At 45.3% G+C, this 13,639-nt stretch overlaps 3 protein-coding genes across 3 annotated transcripts; all 3 read left to right on the plus strand.

The window, feature by feature from the left end:
• Positions 1-1,299: 1,299 nt before the first annotated feature.
• Positions 1,300-1,788, plus strand: H6S33_005271 (uncharacterized protein; the record flags this gene model as incomplete). The annotated part of the gene is made up of 1 exon (XM_044836639.1): positions 1,300-1,788. The coding sequence occupies one exon, from the start codon at positions 1,300-1,302 to the stop codon at positions 1,786-1,788; it is 489 nt and encodes a 162-aa protein (XP_044690484.1).
• A 561-nt stretch (positions 1,789-2,349) lies between these two features.
• Positions 2,350-2,642, plus strand: H6S33_005272 (uncharacterized protein; the record flags this gene model as incomplete). The annotated part of the gene is made up of 2 exons (XM_044836640.1): positions 2,350-2,362; positions 2,482-2,642. Coding segments are annotated over 2 exons (174 nt in total), but the record flags the coding sequence as incomplete, so codon positions are not given.
• A 9,409-nt stretch (positions 2,643-12,051) lies between these two features.
• Positions 12,052-13,517, plus strand: H6S33_005273 (uncharacterized protein; the record flags this gene model as incomplete). Its single annotated transcript, XM_044836641.1, has 6 exons — positions 12,052-12,491; positions 12,547-12,778; positions 12,829-12,888; positions 12,943-13,233; positions 13,306-13,431; positions 13,491-13,517. The coding sequence occupies 6 exons, from the start codon at positions 12,052-12,054 to the stop codon at positions 13,515-13,517; spliced, it is 1,176 nt and encodes a 391-aa protein (XP_044690486.1).
• Between the last annotated feature and the right edge of the window lie 122 nt (positions 13,518-13,639).

The following is a 13,639-nucleotide window of genomic DNA, read 5'->3' on the forward strand; positions in this document are numbered from 1 at the left end:
GCAGGGTTGTGCGCAATGCTGGATGAGTCCATTGCGACTGTCACAACTTGTTTAACACGCCTGTATATAACAATTACATATATAGAAAAATATATTAAATAAATAAAAAATAAAAAATAAAATACTATTGATTGAGTACAGGACTATCAGTGGGGAACGGGACTATAGAGAGGGTACATAGCACCGGTAAAATTCAGCCATATAGTGATGGGCCAACTATCGGTAGGTTATAGTATGATAGAACATGCTCTTCAGTTTTACAGCTTTCAACTATATACAATGAGACGGATTATTGGTATGGTACAGAACTATAGAATAGGTACTTCGGTTTTACGGCTCTCAACTATATGTAATTGGATGGACTATTAGTAGGATACAGGGCTATAGAGATGGTATATCGGTTTCGCAGCTCTCAGCTATATGTAATTAGGTGGACTATCGTTAGGGTACAGGACTGTAGAGAGGGTATACAACAATGCTATTTCCCAATAGATTTTAGTAGACAAACTATCAGTAGGGCACAGGACTATATGAAATATAAATCGGTTTGATAGGTGTCAGCAATATATTGCCTATAGAATGTAAAAGTATTAGGAGGCTAACTTTAACTATTAAATAATTATCTTTTATGAGCAGGTTTCCTGCTCCGAATCAGTCATATCTTCAACCAATTCCTCTTCACCTTCCCCATCCGAAACCAGTTTCTTTCTACATGCTCCGTCAATCAGTGGCGAATGCTCCTACAGGACTGGGAGAGGTTTTATAAAGAGGTTGGAGGAAATGAATAACATATTGAGAAAGGTGAGCTGGCATCATTCAGAGGTAGATATTGGGGAGCGAAAATACCTTACTATTACCGGGATCCAATAGTAATTGTACGATATCTTCTAGGCCAACGGGCCTTTTGGGAGTCATTAGTGTATGCGCCAGTGGTAGAGCATAATGAATCTGGTGAGAAAATGTACGGAGTAATGCATACGGGAGATTGATGGTGGGAGATTCAGGCCCAGTAAGCTTTACAAGTGCTATATGAGCAGTCATTAATGCTTTCTGGACAGAATACCTTACCCGAGGGGTCAACTGTGGTACCAATTATATGCGCGTCAGATGGCACACATTTGACAAGTTTTAGTGGGGATAAGAAAGCTTGGCCAATCCATTATACCATCGGGAACATCAAGTTATCGGTCTGGAGCAAGCCCACCGGGCATTTGTTAATTCTCCTAGGGCTACTGCCAGTCCCACCTAAGCTCGGGAATAACTCACTAGCTAATTCCGCTTTACGACGGTCAGAGTCAAATGGCGCTATATCGTGCCATTGGGGAAATCTTTCAGAGTATTCGGGATTGCTCTCAGGAAGGAGAGCTAATCATATACACCAACGGATACGAACATCTATGCTTTCCGGTGTTGTCGGTTTGGATCGCTGATCAACCTGAGCATGCGAACTTAGAAGATATTAGTACTAGGTCTTGTCCAAAATGCGAGGTGGAATTCCACACTCTTGGGAGTACTCGTTGGAGCCCTAGTCGCAATCACAAAGATTACCGGAAAAGGGTAAAGCTATTCAGGGAGTACCAAGGAAACCTGAGACCGGTGGAATACCTTGTCGCGAGATCAGTGAAGACACTCTTCAATGCTTTCTGGGATATGCTGAGGGTTAATCCATACGATCTGAACAAACCAGACATTTTGCGCAATATCTATCTAGGGATGTTGAAGCAAATGGTGCAGTGGGTTCAGGCTTCAGGCTTCCTTGAAGAAGCACAATCGATTGGAGAAATTTGACAAGCTTTGGGCCTCGATTGCAGCTTACCCCGGACTGGCAGTACCGAACAAGGCATATCGTGCCACAATCCAATGGCAAGGGAAGGAGATGAGAAATCTGGGGCGGGTCGTTCTTGGAGCACTCGTGGCTGCTTTGAGGAACTCGGGGGTGGCTGTCAGGGGCAAATTGGCAAAGGCATCTAATATGTACTGGAATATTATCATCCGTTGATTGTTGCAGTCTGATTGGTTGACAGCGACAGGGGTGTTTTGTAAGCACGACACATCAAATTCGTGTCTTTGGTGCAGTTACCCTGCCCGATTTTGTTCAGTTACCCTGCCTATTTTGAGATGGTTACCCTACCCGATTAGTGCTGTTACCCTGCCTGCTCTGAGCTGTTACCCTATCTTTTTTGTGCGTTACCCTATCTTTTTTGGGCGTTACCCTACCTGCTCAGGGCCGTTACCCTGCCGATTTTCCTGCCAAGCCCAAACCCTAACCCTGACCTTACCCATGAGACCAGCCTAATCAACGGAACCCTTCATGATTAAATAATAAATATAGCTATTTAGTAGTCAAATATGAGCAGAAGAGGTGAGTGAGACGAACAGTAGTTGGTGGGGCGTGCGAAGAGGGAGAGGGAAGACCAGTAAGAGGGGGAGAGGAGGTGCCAGTGCGGTGGAGGAACGGTGAAGGGAGCTGGAATATATAAGAGCTGGCACAGGAGCTGGAAGCGAAGTGGGCACTGGTGCTTGCAGAGAAGCGGGCACTGGAGCTTGCAGAGAAGTGGGCACTGGAGCTGGAAGCGAAGTGGGCACTGGTGCTTGCAGAGAAGCGGGCACTGGAGCTTGCAGAGAAGTGGGCACTGGAGCTGGCATGTATCTGAGCCGGCACTGGAGCCGGCATCTAATGGAGCCGGCACTGGAGTGGGCATTAGAGATGGCATTCGGGCGGCCCCGGCTAGAGCTGGCATATATTTGAGCCGATACGGAAGCTGACACTGGGGCTGACTTTGATTTTAGCTCGCACCGGAATGGGCATTAGAGCTGGCACTGGACCTGGCATTGAAAATCGGAAATAGATCTCCAGAGCAAGATTTAGGCATTTATGCCATATAGATGGGAAAACAGACCATGAGACGGCTAAGACAAAATTAACTAATTACTGGAGGTACCCAGATACTACACATAGGTGGGAGAGAAGGTCTCAAGGGGGCGAATAGCTAGTATTCCGCAGGGTACGGAGTGTGTAATAGGGGACGGTATGGGAACTCGCAATAGGGGTCCTGAGGGACTCTAGCGTTGGTAAGGGTCAACGGGGCAAGGAGAAAGCGAGGCGGTGGTCTTCTTGAATAAAGAAGAGGATGATAATATTATATCGCAATAGACAGCGTAGATACAGAAGACGTTGCGTAAAGAAAGAAGAAGAAGAAGAAGAACGAGAAATAAAAACAAACCCCCCTTAATATACTCAAAGAAATCCCAACGATGACAAATCCAATATGACTCATACATTAACGATCAACAGAACCCGATGGAACCCAATAGAACCTTTCTGACTAATCCGACTCTTCGTAACCCCGTACATCCCCTAATCGATCCATGAAAGAAGGGGACCTCGCGGTCGCGAGGTGGCGCACCCCTAGTTGAAATGAATACGAGGCTTACTCGACTTCCACTTAATGGTGCAGTATAGGAGTCGTACGACGAGCACACTGAAGTATAGGGAGAGCTATCTCGAGGATTTCTATAAGCACAACGATATCTTTTTAGAATTCCAGGCATACAAGAGGATGGTTAAGGATGCGAGTAATCAGACAAAAGACTTAAATGCCTCAAGCTCCCAGAGTGGTTCCGATATCAATCTTCCAAAAACCTGAGGTGTATGAGATCTACAACATTAGGTGTACTGGAAATGCGTCTTTTAGGAACGGGAAAAAAAGAAAGAATTAGGCATGGGTGTCGGTAGCTTCCTCAGAGCAGTGGGGAATGTTTCGGGGACACTTCCCATGACGTTTGGAGGCTTTGTTCAAGGTGCGGAACAGTGCGGGGTGAGCCCATATGCTATGTATAGTGGAGCTACTTGAGGCAAAGGATCGTGGTATCGCTGATAGCTCACATAAGCTCCTGAAGGTTTGTATAAGGAGGAGGAAGAGGACGTGGGTCGTTAATATTCAGAGTATATTGGGAATAACCCATTTGTTTCAGGTGGAGGCTGGTAATTGATTGCTAAATACTAGGATAGACTTGCAGATTGGAAAAAGGAGGTAAAGTTTTGGCTGCTCAGTATCTGAGTCTGGCTATTCAGCAAGCTCACTCCAGGATGGCAATGCCAGTCCATGTTTGCTGCTTATGAATGGACATTGAACTTTTCAGACGAGCCATACCATGGCCTCAACCTCAAGGCTAATTATGCCTTTCACGAATCAATAGAAACATATACCTCCATCAAAGGTTTACTACTCGTCAACAGTATACAGGACAGTGCTCGTATCAGTATCCCGAGACTGCCCGTACAGCGGCGTTGAGGATACCCACGTTGGATATCATTTGAGGGACTGGTGCCTTCCTATCCTTTGACGACGGCGTATTAATACAAAGGGGGCAAAGTGAGGATTGCCTCACCTTGAGTGGGTATGATGAATACCTCAGCTTTGTGAGCACTGGTTTCATGGATCGACTAGTGGAGGTACGGGGTTACGAAGAGTTGGATTAGTCAGAAAGGTTCCATTAGGTTCTATCGGATTCTGTTGATTGTTAATGTATGAGTCATGTTGGATTTGTCATCACTGGGATTTCCTTGAGTATATTAAGGGGGGTTGTTTGTACTTCTCGTTCTTTTTCTTCTTCTCTCTTTACGTAACGTCTTCTGTATCTACGCTGTTTATTGCTATACAATATTATCGTCCTCTTCTTTCTTTAAAGAAGACCACCGCCTCGCTTTCTCCGTGTCCCGTCGAACTTTATCAACGCTAGAGTCCCGTAGCACCCCTATTGCGAGTTCCCATACCGTCCCCTATTACACTCTTCGTACCCTGCGGAATACTCGCTACCCATCCCCTTGAGAACTGGGGAGTACTCTGAGAGCATTCGAGTGAGCATTCAGGTGAGCATTCTTATGGGCATTCGCGGGAGCATTTGCGTGAGCATTCAGGGTAGTATTCGTCGGAGCATTCGGGGGAGCATTCACTGGAGCATTCGCGGTACCGTGAGAAAGATCGCCATGCCGTCAGAGAATTCGTCATGCTGTGGGAGCATTCAAGAAAACTGTGAGAGCACTGTAAAGTGCTCGTGTGGTATTACTGACGTAATCAAAAGAAGAAAATGTTCTATAGGTGCTGTTGACAGGGTCACTCCATCCTACCGTCTCCGGAGGGGGAGGTAATCTCATGTTGGCCCAGGCGAGCAGACAATTGGCGAGTGCCGTCCGGACATGAGCCATATCTCCTGTCGGTGCTGGAAGGGTATGCACTCCTGGGGCGCAGCTGGGCTCTAGTGTTATACACTGGTGGTGCCAGATACGCTAGGTGCTCGGGGCGCGGAATGTCCACCAGGACGAAGGAGCTGCACTTTGGGTAACACGCGGGCTTGCTGATGTTGTTGGTTTATACCCGTTCCGGGGGAAGTGTGTAAATTCCCTTGGTTCGTTTAATAAGTACTGTCTTTGTTTATCCAGCCATGGCTTAATTTTCCTTCCATTGGTTCTGTCGCATCCGAGTGTATTGTAATCTTGCGATCTGTTGCCATACCACAATTGATGGTTGGAGTTGAAATATCCCATTATTAGACAATTCTGAATAGTCGTAACATTATTCGAAATGTCCGCGAAGTATCGGCTTCTGCCAGGAGAGTCTATATTAAGAATTTGGGTTCTCTGTTTTGGGATTTCCACCGTAATTGAAACTATAAATTATTGTATGTATAGTGATGTTTGGGTTTTAGGTTCGAGTCTTTTCTAACATATGTTGCGCATTTGGTATCTTTATTACTTACTGTAGAAAGATAGAAAAATGGTGATTCTGGTGGATGTCCGTTCTTATTATTCCATGGTTCCTGCAATAAACGAAAGATTACATCGCAATCCAGTTCTGCTTCCTCCACTATTGACTTTGTTCTTAGCTTATTTTTGGTGCAGTTCAGTTGCTGTACAAGAGCTGTAGTCTGTTGTGATATACTCATTCAGAAGTTACTATCCTTTCCCCATAGGGGTCCTATTCCACTCGGATTATGCTAGGTGCTGATCCTGGCTCTGGTTCTTTGCTTATTGATTCAACTGCTCTGATAAACTTGGACAGGAATTTTGCCTTGACTTTTTCCGGACAGTTCTTGTTGGTAGCTTTGTGTTGCTGCTTGCAGTGGTAGCATCTGATAGATGAGTGTGTACACTTATATTCTCTGGTGAATTCTTTGTATGTGTGATCTCTTTTTGGTTGTTTTCCGCAGACTATCCGCATCTGCTGTAACGGAGCCATTTCAACTGTCTGGTGTATGAGTACACACAGGGCCCGGTTACATGCTGAGAGTTATTGTTAGAAGCCAGTTGCACGGTGATATGCAAGTACCGGCAGTGTGGTTAGCTACCAGCTATTAGAGTAACTACATTCCAGGTGCTAGGAAGAGGATCTATTCATGGGAGCAATGGCTGACGAGTCTATGCCTCGCCAGTGACTAGAAGACCGGCCAGAGAGAAGCTCTGATTGTCCGGTGATCCTCTGTATCCTCTGAGCATTGTATGTCCGCCGAAGAGGCAGGGACTATGCTAGGGAAGTCTACAATAAGTGAAAGCTCTATAGCAATGGTTAAGCTTACACCTGAGCGGCAGCTCATTCATGCAGGTCCTCGGTTGTGTGGCAACTAAGGCTGCAGGTGTTACAAAGGCTTTGACTAAGGGTGGTTGCCTTGGGTATCGGAAACACCTGCTGACGCTTAGAGAAAAGCGGGGTAGCGGTGGTATTGTTTCTGGCACGGAGGAAAGGCTTCACCGGAACTTAGTAAGGAGTTAGGAGCAGAGAATAGAGGCCTTCGGAGTATAAGTACTCAGGCCCATTCTCGCCCTTCAGTCCTGTTCTCTCCAGTCTTCATCAGAAAGAAAAACAAGTTCTTATCGGTAGCAGAGCCCTTAAAGATTATTGAGTTCTAGCGATAGTATCTTTGAATAATCTGCAACCTGATTGTCTATCTTGCACGGCCGTCTCTATTCTATCCGATTCTATTTCTCTTAGAAAGGACCCCCGTTACATCTGCTGGTTTGATGGGAGCATCTTTCCTGGCGGTGGCCATATTCCAGCCACTTCCTGCATTGTATGTCGGAGTTTGTTGGAAGGTAAGTATCAATTTTGGATGACCGGTCGAAGAGGGTAAGGGAGCGGAGACCGAGATTTTCCTTTGTATAGCGGCCTAGCAGGGCGATAACCATAGAGAAATGTGATTTTCCGATCTGGAATTGTGATTTGTTTAGCTATCTTGAGATTGGGGCTTGTTGGAGTATGATACTTTGAGTTCGTTAAGGGTAGCTTCAATTTCCTGTTTATAGGCGAAAGCTTTGTCTGCTGAGGTCATGAATTTGGATTCTAGAACAAAGTTGTTGTTCGTGGTTTTCCTAGCGGTGAGGAATTGGCAGTCGGGATCCTGGATTCTAGAGTTTATATTCTGTCTGAGTTCGATAAAAATAACAAGAGGTTCTTTATCTGTTTTAATAATAATTTCCATGTTGATTCTGGTAAATTCTAGTTTAAGGAGGGGTTCAGTTTTAGCTATTTGCCTCTTTTTATTTCCAACTATTTTAAATTCCGAGCTTGAGCCTCCTTTGGCACTGTCTGCATAGGTTGTTTGTTTTGTCGTCGCGTGCTTTCCAGTAGTCCTTTCCTTGTTTTTACTGGTTTAGACGGGGGCTGGAATGGGTGCCGGGGCAGTTACGAGAGGGGGTCTATGTTGTACTTGCACTGGGGCAGGTGAGAGTTGTTGGAGATAGTTTCGCTTTCGATTATCTTATCCTGCACCTTTACTATTTCGAATATTTGTTTTGAGAGTGTGTCGACCGAGAGTTTGAGTGATTTGGTTCTTGGAGGATATGTTCCTTGCTTGCAGTGATATCATGTTCTATTTGGTGTATTGAGCCACTCAGGGGGTGGAAGGTAAGCAAAAGAACGTTACAGATTGCCCAAAGAACATACTTTATATCCATTTTAGTATGGGTGTCTTGTCGAACGATACTGGGATGGATATAGTCGTATCTGAGGGCATATGGTTGACTATATTACGCTGTAGCGGTGAAATCAGAGAGGGGTCCTTCTGCTGTTTGTTTGATAGGGATGTATTCAGTGAATTGAGATTTGTCGAACCTCGGAGGGGGGGGATAGCTAGGAGGGGCCTGAGTTGCCCAAAGGGAGCTCAAGGAAACCTGTGAGATAATTGCTCCACGATGGCCATTTGGAGTAGTAGAGACTTCAGATAGGGTCCTTTTTCTGCCAAATAAGTTAAGTGGGGTGGACAGTTGAGAAGGTGTTGATGATGCCAATTTGTTTGAGTTTGCGGTCGTGGATGTGTGTCTCTCGCTTAGAGGACACGACACTTCCGCAGGATTCTGCTATCTGCAGAAGAATCAATTGCTGTAGTGTAGAGCTGAACTGAGGCAATAGTACTTGTGCAAGGATAAGATTTTGAAGTTATTCAGAGGTAGTGTTTGTATTGCGAGCTTTAGCGAGCTGAGAGAAGGAAGAAGATTGCTTAAAGAGAAAAGAGAAAAACAGAACATCAATGAAAGACAGAACCCCTTTATATCTCCAATAACCCCAGTCTGAATGTGACTTATACACTCCTCCAATGGAAACCAATAGAACCCAAAGGGAATCCATATTCCTAACCATAACCTCATTACCAAGTACTTCCTCTTTATGCCTTAAAACAATATCCCGCCCTGATGCCATGACGCCGTTACAGCCTTTGTAATACTTGCAGCCTTGATTGCCACACATTGGGCCTGCATGAATGAGCTGCCACTCAGGTATAAGCTTATTCCTTGCTGTAGAGCTCCCGCTTATTATAGACTTGCCAGGCGTAGTCCCTGGCAATACCGGTAGAGCTGCATGCTCAGAGGATAGAGAAGATGATTGAGCATTCAGAGCTTCACTCTGGCCGATCTCCTAGTCATTGGCGAGGCATAAACTCGTCAGTCATCGCTCCCATGAATATATCCTCTTCCTACCGCTCAGAAAATAGTTACTCTAACAGCTGGTAGTAAACCACACTGCCGGTACTTGTATATCACTGTACAATTGGCTTCTAACAATAACTCTCAGCATGTAACTGGGCCCTGTGTATACTCATACATCAGACAATTGAAATGGCTCTGTTATATGCTGTACGTATGTACTTGCCATTTGCCAGTTCACTAATGAAAATATACCTAAAATTTGTGGAATATGACTATTCATGAAATCTCGGAACTATAGTTACCGGTTTTGTGGTCTGGCCATGATGTATATTTTTGGTAGTAGTTTGCTGTCGCATATTATATCTCGCGCCTTAAATGATTTGTTGCGGTGAAATCTTCAGCATATTACTAGCATTAGGATTCTCATTGTCTGCTAATTTCAGTGGATTGGGCATGGTCATCAAGAGAGATAGGGTGTTCCCTCATAACATGTACCCGGAGGTCCCTATATATAAGCGATGCAATGATTATATAATCCATATTTTTCGATGATGAAACTAGCCAACAAGATGAGCAGTGAATTTATGATAATTTACGAGGTGGGGATCATAGTTTTGGCAAGAGATATTATGAATAGCTATTACTTATCTTTTTATCACCTTTGTTGGTCGGAAGTTGTCCCTTTTGTAGTCTAAAAAACACAAATTAATGACTTAAAAAATCCAGATTCTATCCTAGAGACTCCTGTATCATGTGTATGATCAGAGTATCTATCTTATTCAGTCGTTGTGTAGTGTTAGGGTATTGGGATCCGTCAAGCATTGCGTCGCTTTTAGGGACCCCCGGGCGCGTTTTGAGCCGCTCAACAGATATGCACCCCTTGATGGGTTCACACTCCTACCAGTGGGTGAGAAAAGCACTGATTGTTGTGGACCCGGAAGTGGGTTGCTATGGTAAGATGGAAGAAAAAGCTACGGGGGATGTGTATCTACCCTTTTCATATTAGTGACCAGGTCTAATCATAGACTATCACTCGGCCTTAATAAGAGGGTCTGTGTTGGGTTTCTATGTTGTGCCGTCGAGCCTTGGAGTGATATGTCATTATGTGTGGTACGGTCATAGAGGAGGTTTGATTGTCGGTTATGGCGGGGGCTATATAAGGTCCCTCTATTCTGTGATGGTATTCATAAGAAAAACTAACTCTCGCACACCGCGCTTTGCCCTCACATTTCCGCATCCAACAACGACAGTTATCGAAAGCTCGCGATACATATGTCAGGATGGAGTCATACTACGACTCTCCTACTATAGCCATAAGCGTTTGAGTAAAAAAAAGCTTTAATATACCCTCTATGTGGAAGTCAAGAAAGTCAAATGAGAGAGCTAAGATCTAGATATTATGTATATACTCTTGTGGAACCGACGCGGTGCGCGGGCATCTGGGGAGTGATCATTTTCACCCGCGTGCTCTAACGGAGAGTGCTGGGGCGGCAATATCATACCGTACCGCTTTCAGGGATCCTCTGCAGCGCGTTGAGCAGCTCACAACGCGTGGTTTGTCGACGGGCTGTGTACTATATAAGCAGGGGAGATAGCTGGGGCGACCTGTCGTTGTCGCGAGGTAACGTGATACTCCTGCATACACACTGGGTATTGCACCTGGTGGTGCAGCTGGGGCTTGTCTCCGGGTGACAGCCGCGGCGGCGCGGCGGCTGTCTGGCGGTGGTGATGGCGGTGATGGGAGAAAATATTGTTTATGCCGAAAGCGTCGACCAAAGATGCTCGAAATGAAACCGATATTCCTACTACGTGGAGCTTACCCTGGACTATCCGTATAAACAGTTACATCAACTGACCCTGATACTCGCTCACATTCCATCACCCTGTAAACTGGGCCAGGAAACAGATCACAATCAGAGAATATCACTCGATGAGATGCTTTAAGCCCACCATGTACCAGGCATTATTCTACCGGCGCCCCTAATGCGAGGTAACTTGCTCAACCGCAAAAACCTCATCCGATAAAGACGACCATAACCACCGCTACTTTGCACCCAATGCCTGGCTGATTCCCACCTTAAGCGCCACTACGGCCATAATGAATTATCAATCAATCAATCAACCACTACGGCCATGTTTCCGGCCACGGCCACGGCCTACACCCAAAACCGATATCCTACCACAACTCTCCTCAGCAGTGTCCTGATGGTGAAGTATGGAATAAAAATAGACCACGCTTGATCCTGTGAAGTGAGGAAAGCATAGGTTCTAGCTCTGTCCAGGGGAAGAATTCAATTGAATACATAGCTCAGTTCCCTACAGTGTGTTTACCATCCACTGGCCGACTAGATGCTTATCAGGCTGTTTAATAAGTTTCTATATTTACTGAATCTCTGATTCCTTGCGCTTACGTTGATGGCACTGGTCAACAAAATTGACTCTGTCAAAAATATTCACCTTCAAAGACCACCTGCTTAAATGAATGGACCAGTCAAATCCTCTTTACCTGTATTGGTTCTTTGCTTATTTGGGGGAGGGGTCCAGCTTGAGGATAGCGGATTAATTGGGACGTAAGTGCGGTGTATCCTTGGCATACAGAACTACGGATCGTCATGGATCCATTGGCTAGATGACATGCCAAGGCCACAGCCTTCATACCTAATCAGTGAACCTCTCGTTGTTGAGTATCTACATGTACCTAGATATATCGATCTCCGTTGTGTCGTTTGAACACATAAATTAACCAATTGAAACAAGAGGAAACGTGTGATAATGAGGTGGTGTCTGTATCACTGAGTCTTCTTACCACAAGTGGTGATCGTGAGTCGTGACATTGACAGGCTGAACAATCTGGTCCCTTCCGACCCAATTACTGTATGTACCCCATAGCTTCTCGTGCCATAGAGGTCGGCTCTATGTGAGACTGTGAAAACGTTTTTTGATGAGTGAGAAATAATACGTGGCTCGTAAAGATTTATTCCCCCCCCGTTCTTGAACATCCGCGCCGCGGGCGGGGCCATCCCATTATCCCCTCCTCCCCTCCTCCCCTCCTCCCCACATTCCCCGCCTCTCTGATCTTCGCGATCAGAATGCATTTTTCTATATTTTATCAATAATCAGAGCACGATAGGATGTCAGCCCCTCAACATCCAGCACATGCTCAAGTACCCCATGTACTCGCCGCTGAACCCCCCCGATCTCGGCCATCATCCATTGAACATGAGCTCCCCAAGGTCGGCAAGATCGTATTCCGTGTACAAGGGATCCCACTAGAAGTAACGCTGGAAGGACTGGAGAAGAGTTTCAAAAGTCATTTCAAACGCTCGAATAGCCAGGAGAACACTATCGATACAGGTCTAAGCTCCTTAGTGCCATGCTGCTATGGGAGTGGACACCAGACAGCTCTGATACAGTTCCAACCGCAAACCCCCAAGCGTCTGGAATCACTGGCTCCTGGTAGATGTTACGATTTCGAGGACCCTGATTTTCAATGCCGAATCACGATAGATCAGGACTTCATGGGATCAACTCAGTTATACCCAACGATTTCAAACCTACGGATCGAAGCGGAGTAAGTGCACCGACACTCACAGTAGCCTAAAGCCAATTAACCTGTTCTTATCCAGCGTTGTCGCTATACCGGGAATTAATGGCCATGCTTATGGATCATGGACCGGAGCAAGCAAGCAAAATCGAAAGACAATGTGGCTTCGTGACTTTATGCGTAAAGACTTTCATACATGTAGGACAATGATCTTTGGATACCATTCCGCGTTGCTCGAGCACTATGCCCACACAATGAGCGACTATACCGAAGACCTCTTACAGGAGGTAACGAGAGCGAGAGGAAATGCTGAGGTAGTGATAACTGGTTGCAAGGTCTAGTCTCCTCTGCTGATGATTAATAGGAAATGGGAAGGCCGATTATCTTTATGGGCCATAGTTTTGGGGGGATTCTAATCACTCATGTAGGCATATTGAGGCCGTCGTTTAATATTAGCAATACTAAACCTTTTCTCTAGTCTATTGTCAAGGCTTGGATATCGAAGCAGCCAGGCCGTTTATGTGGCAGCATACTAAATAACTTCAAGGGAGCCATTTTCTTTGGAACTCCCCACCAGGGCTTACAACATTTAGATGAACTTCTCGAAGCGGTAAAAAAAAACCAAGGGAGGAAAGCTCTACTGGAAAGTATTAAATTCGGAAATCGCGATCTTGAAGATACATTATCCGCATTTAAGCGCTATTGCCAGGAAACCAAGCTAGAGGTAGTAAGCATCAAGGAAAGCCGGGAGACAAGGAAGGCGACGAAGGTTAGTGAAGTTTGAAATGGTGGCCTATGATATGGATGCCGACTTTAAAGAGAGTTAATATTCGAAATCTAGGGTGAGCTTGGTGAATTGGCTCGCAATGGTGAACTGGTAATGTTTGTTGCTGTTGCCTTCTCCGAGCTCAAGTTACCAGAGAATCTCGAGACGACGGCAATGGCTGAAGGAGATCATTCAAGCCTGGTAAAATTCGAGAACACACATAACAAAGCTTATCGTTCGGTTGTTGATGTCATTCGCAGATTTATGAGCAAGGGGGATATGTATAGAATTTTCTTTTATAACCAGAAAAATATCTAATTGTATAGTAAACGAGCATGATCATTCGAGCATAGTGAAGTTCGAGAACACGCATAGTAAAGTGTATAATTCGGTTTTGAATTTCATACGC

Source organism: Morchella sextelata (genome assembly GCF_020137385.1).
Source record: "Morchella sextelata strain SCLS chromosome Unknown scls_19, whole genome shotgun sequence".
NCBI classification, from domain to species: Eukaryota; Fungi; Ascomycota; class Pezizomycetes; order Pezizales; family Morchellaceae; genus Morchella; species Morchella sextelata.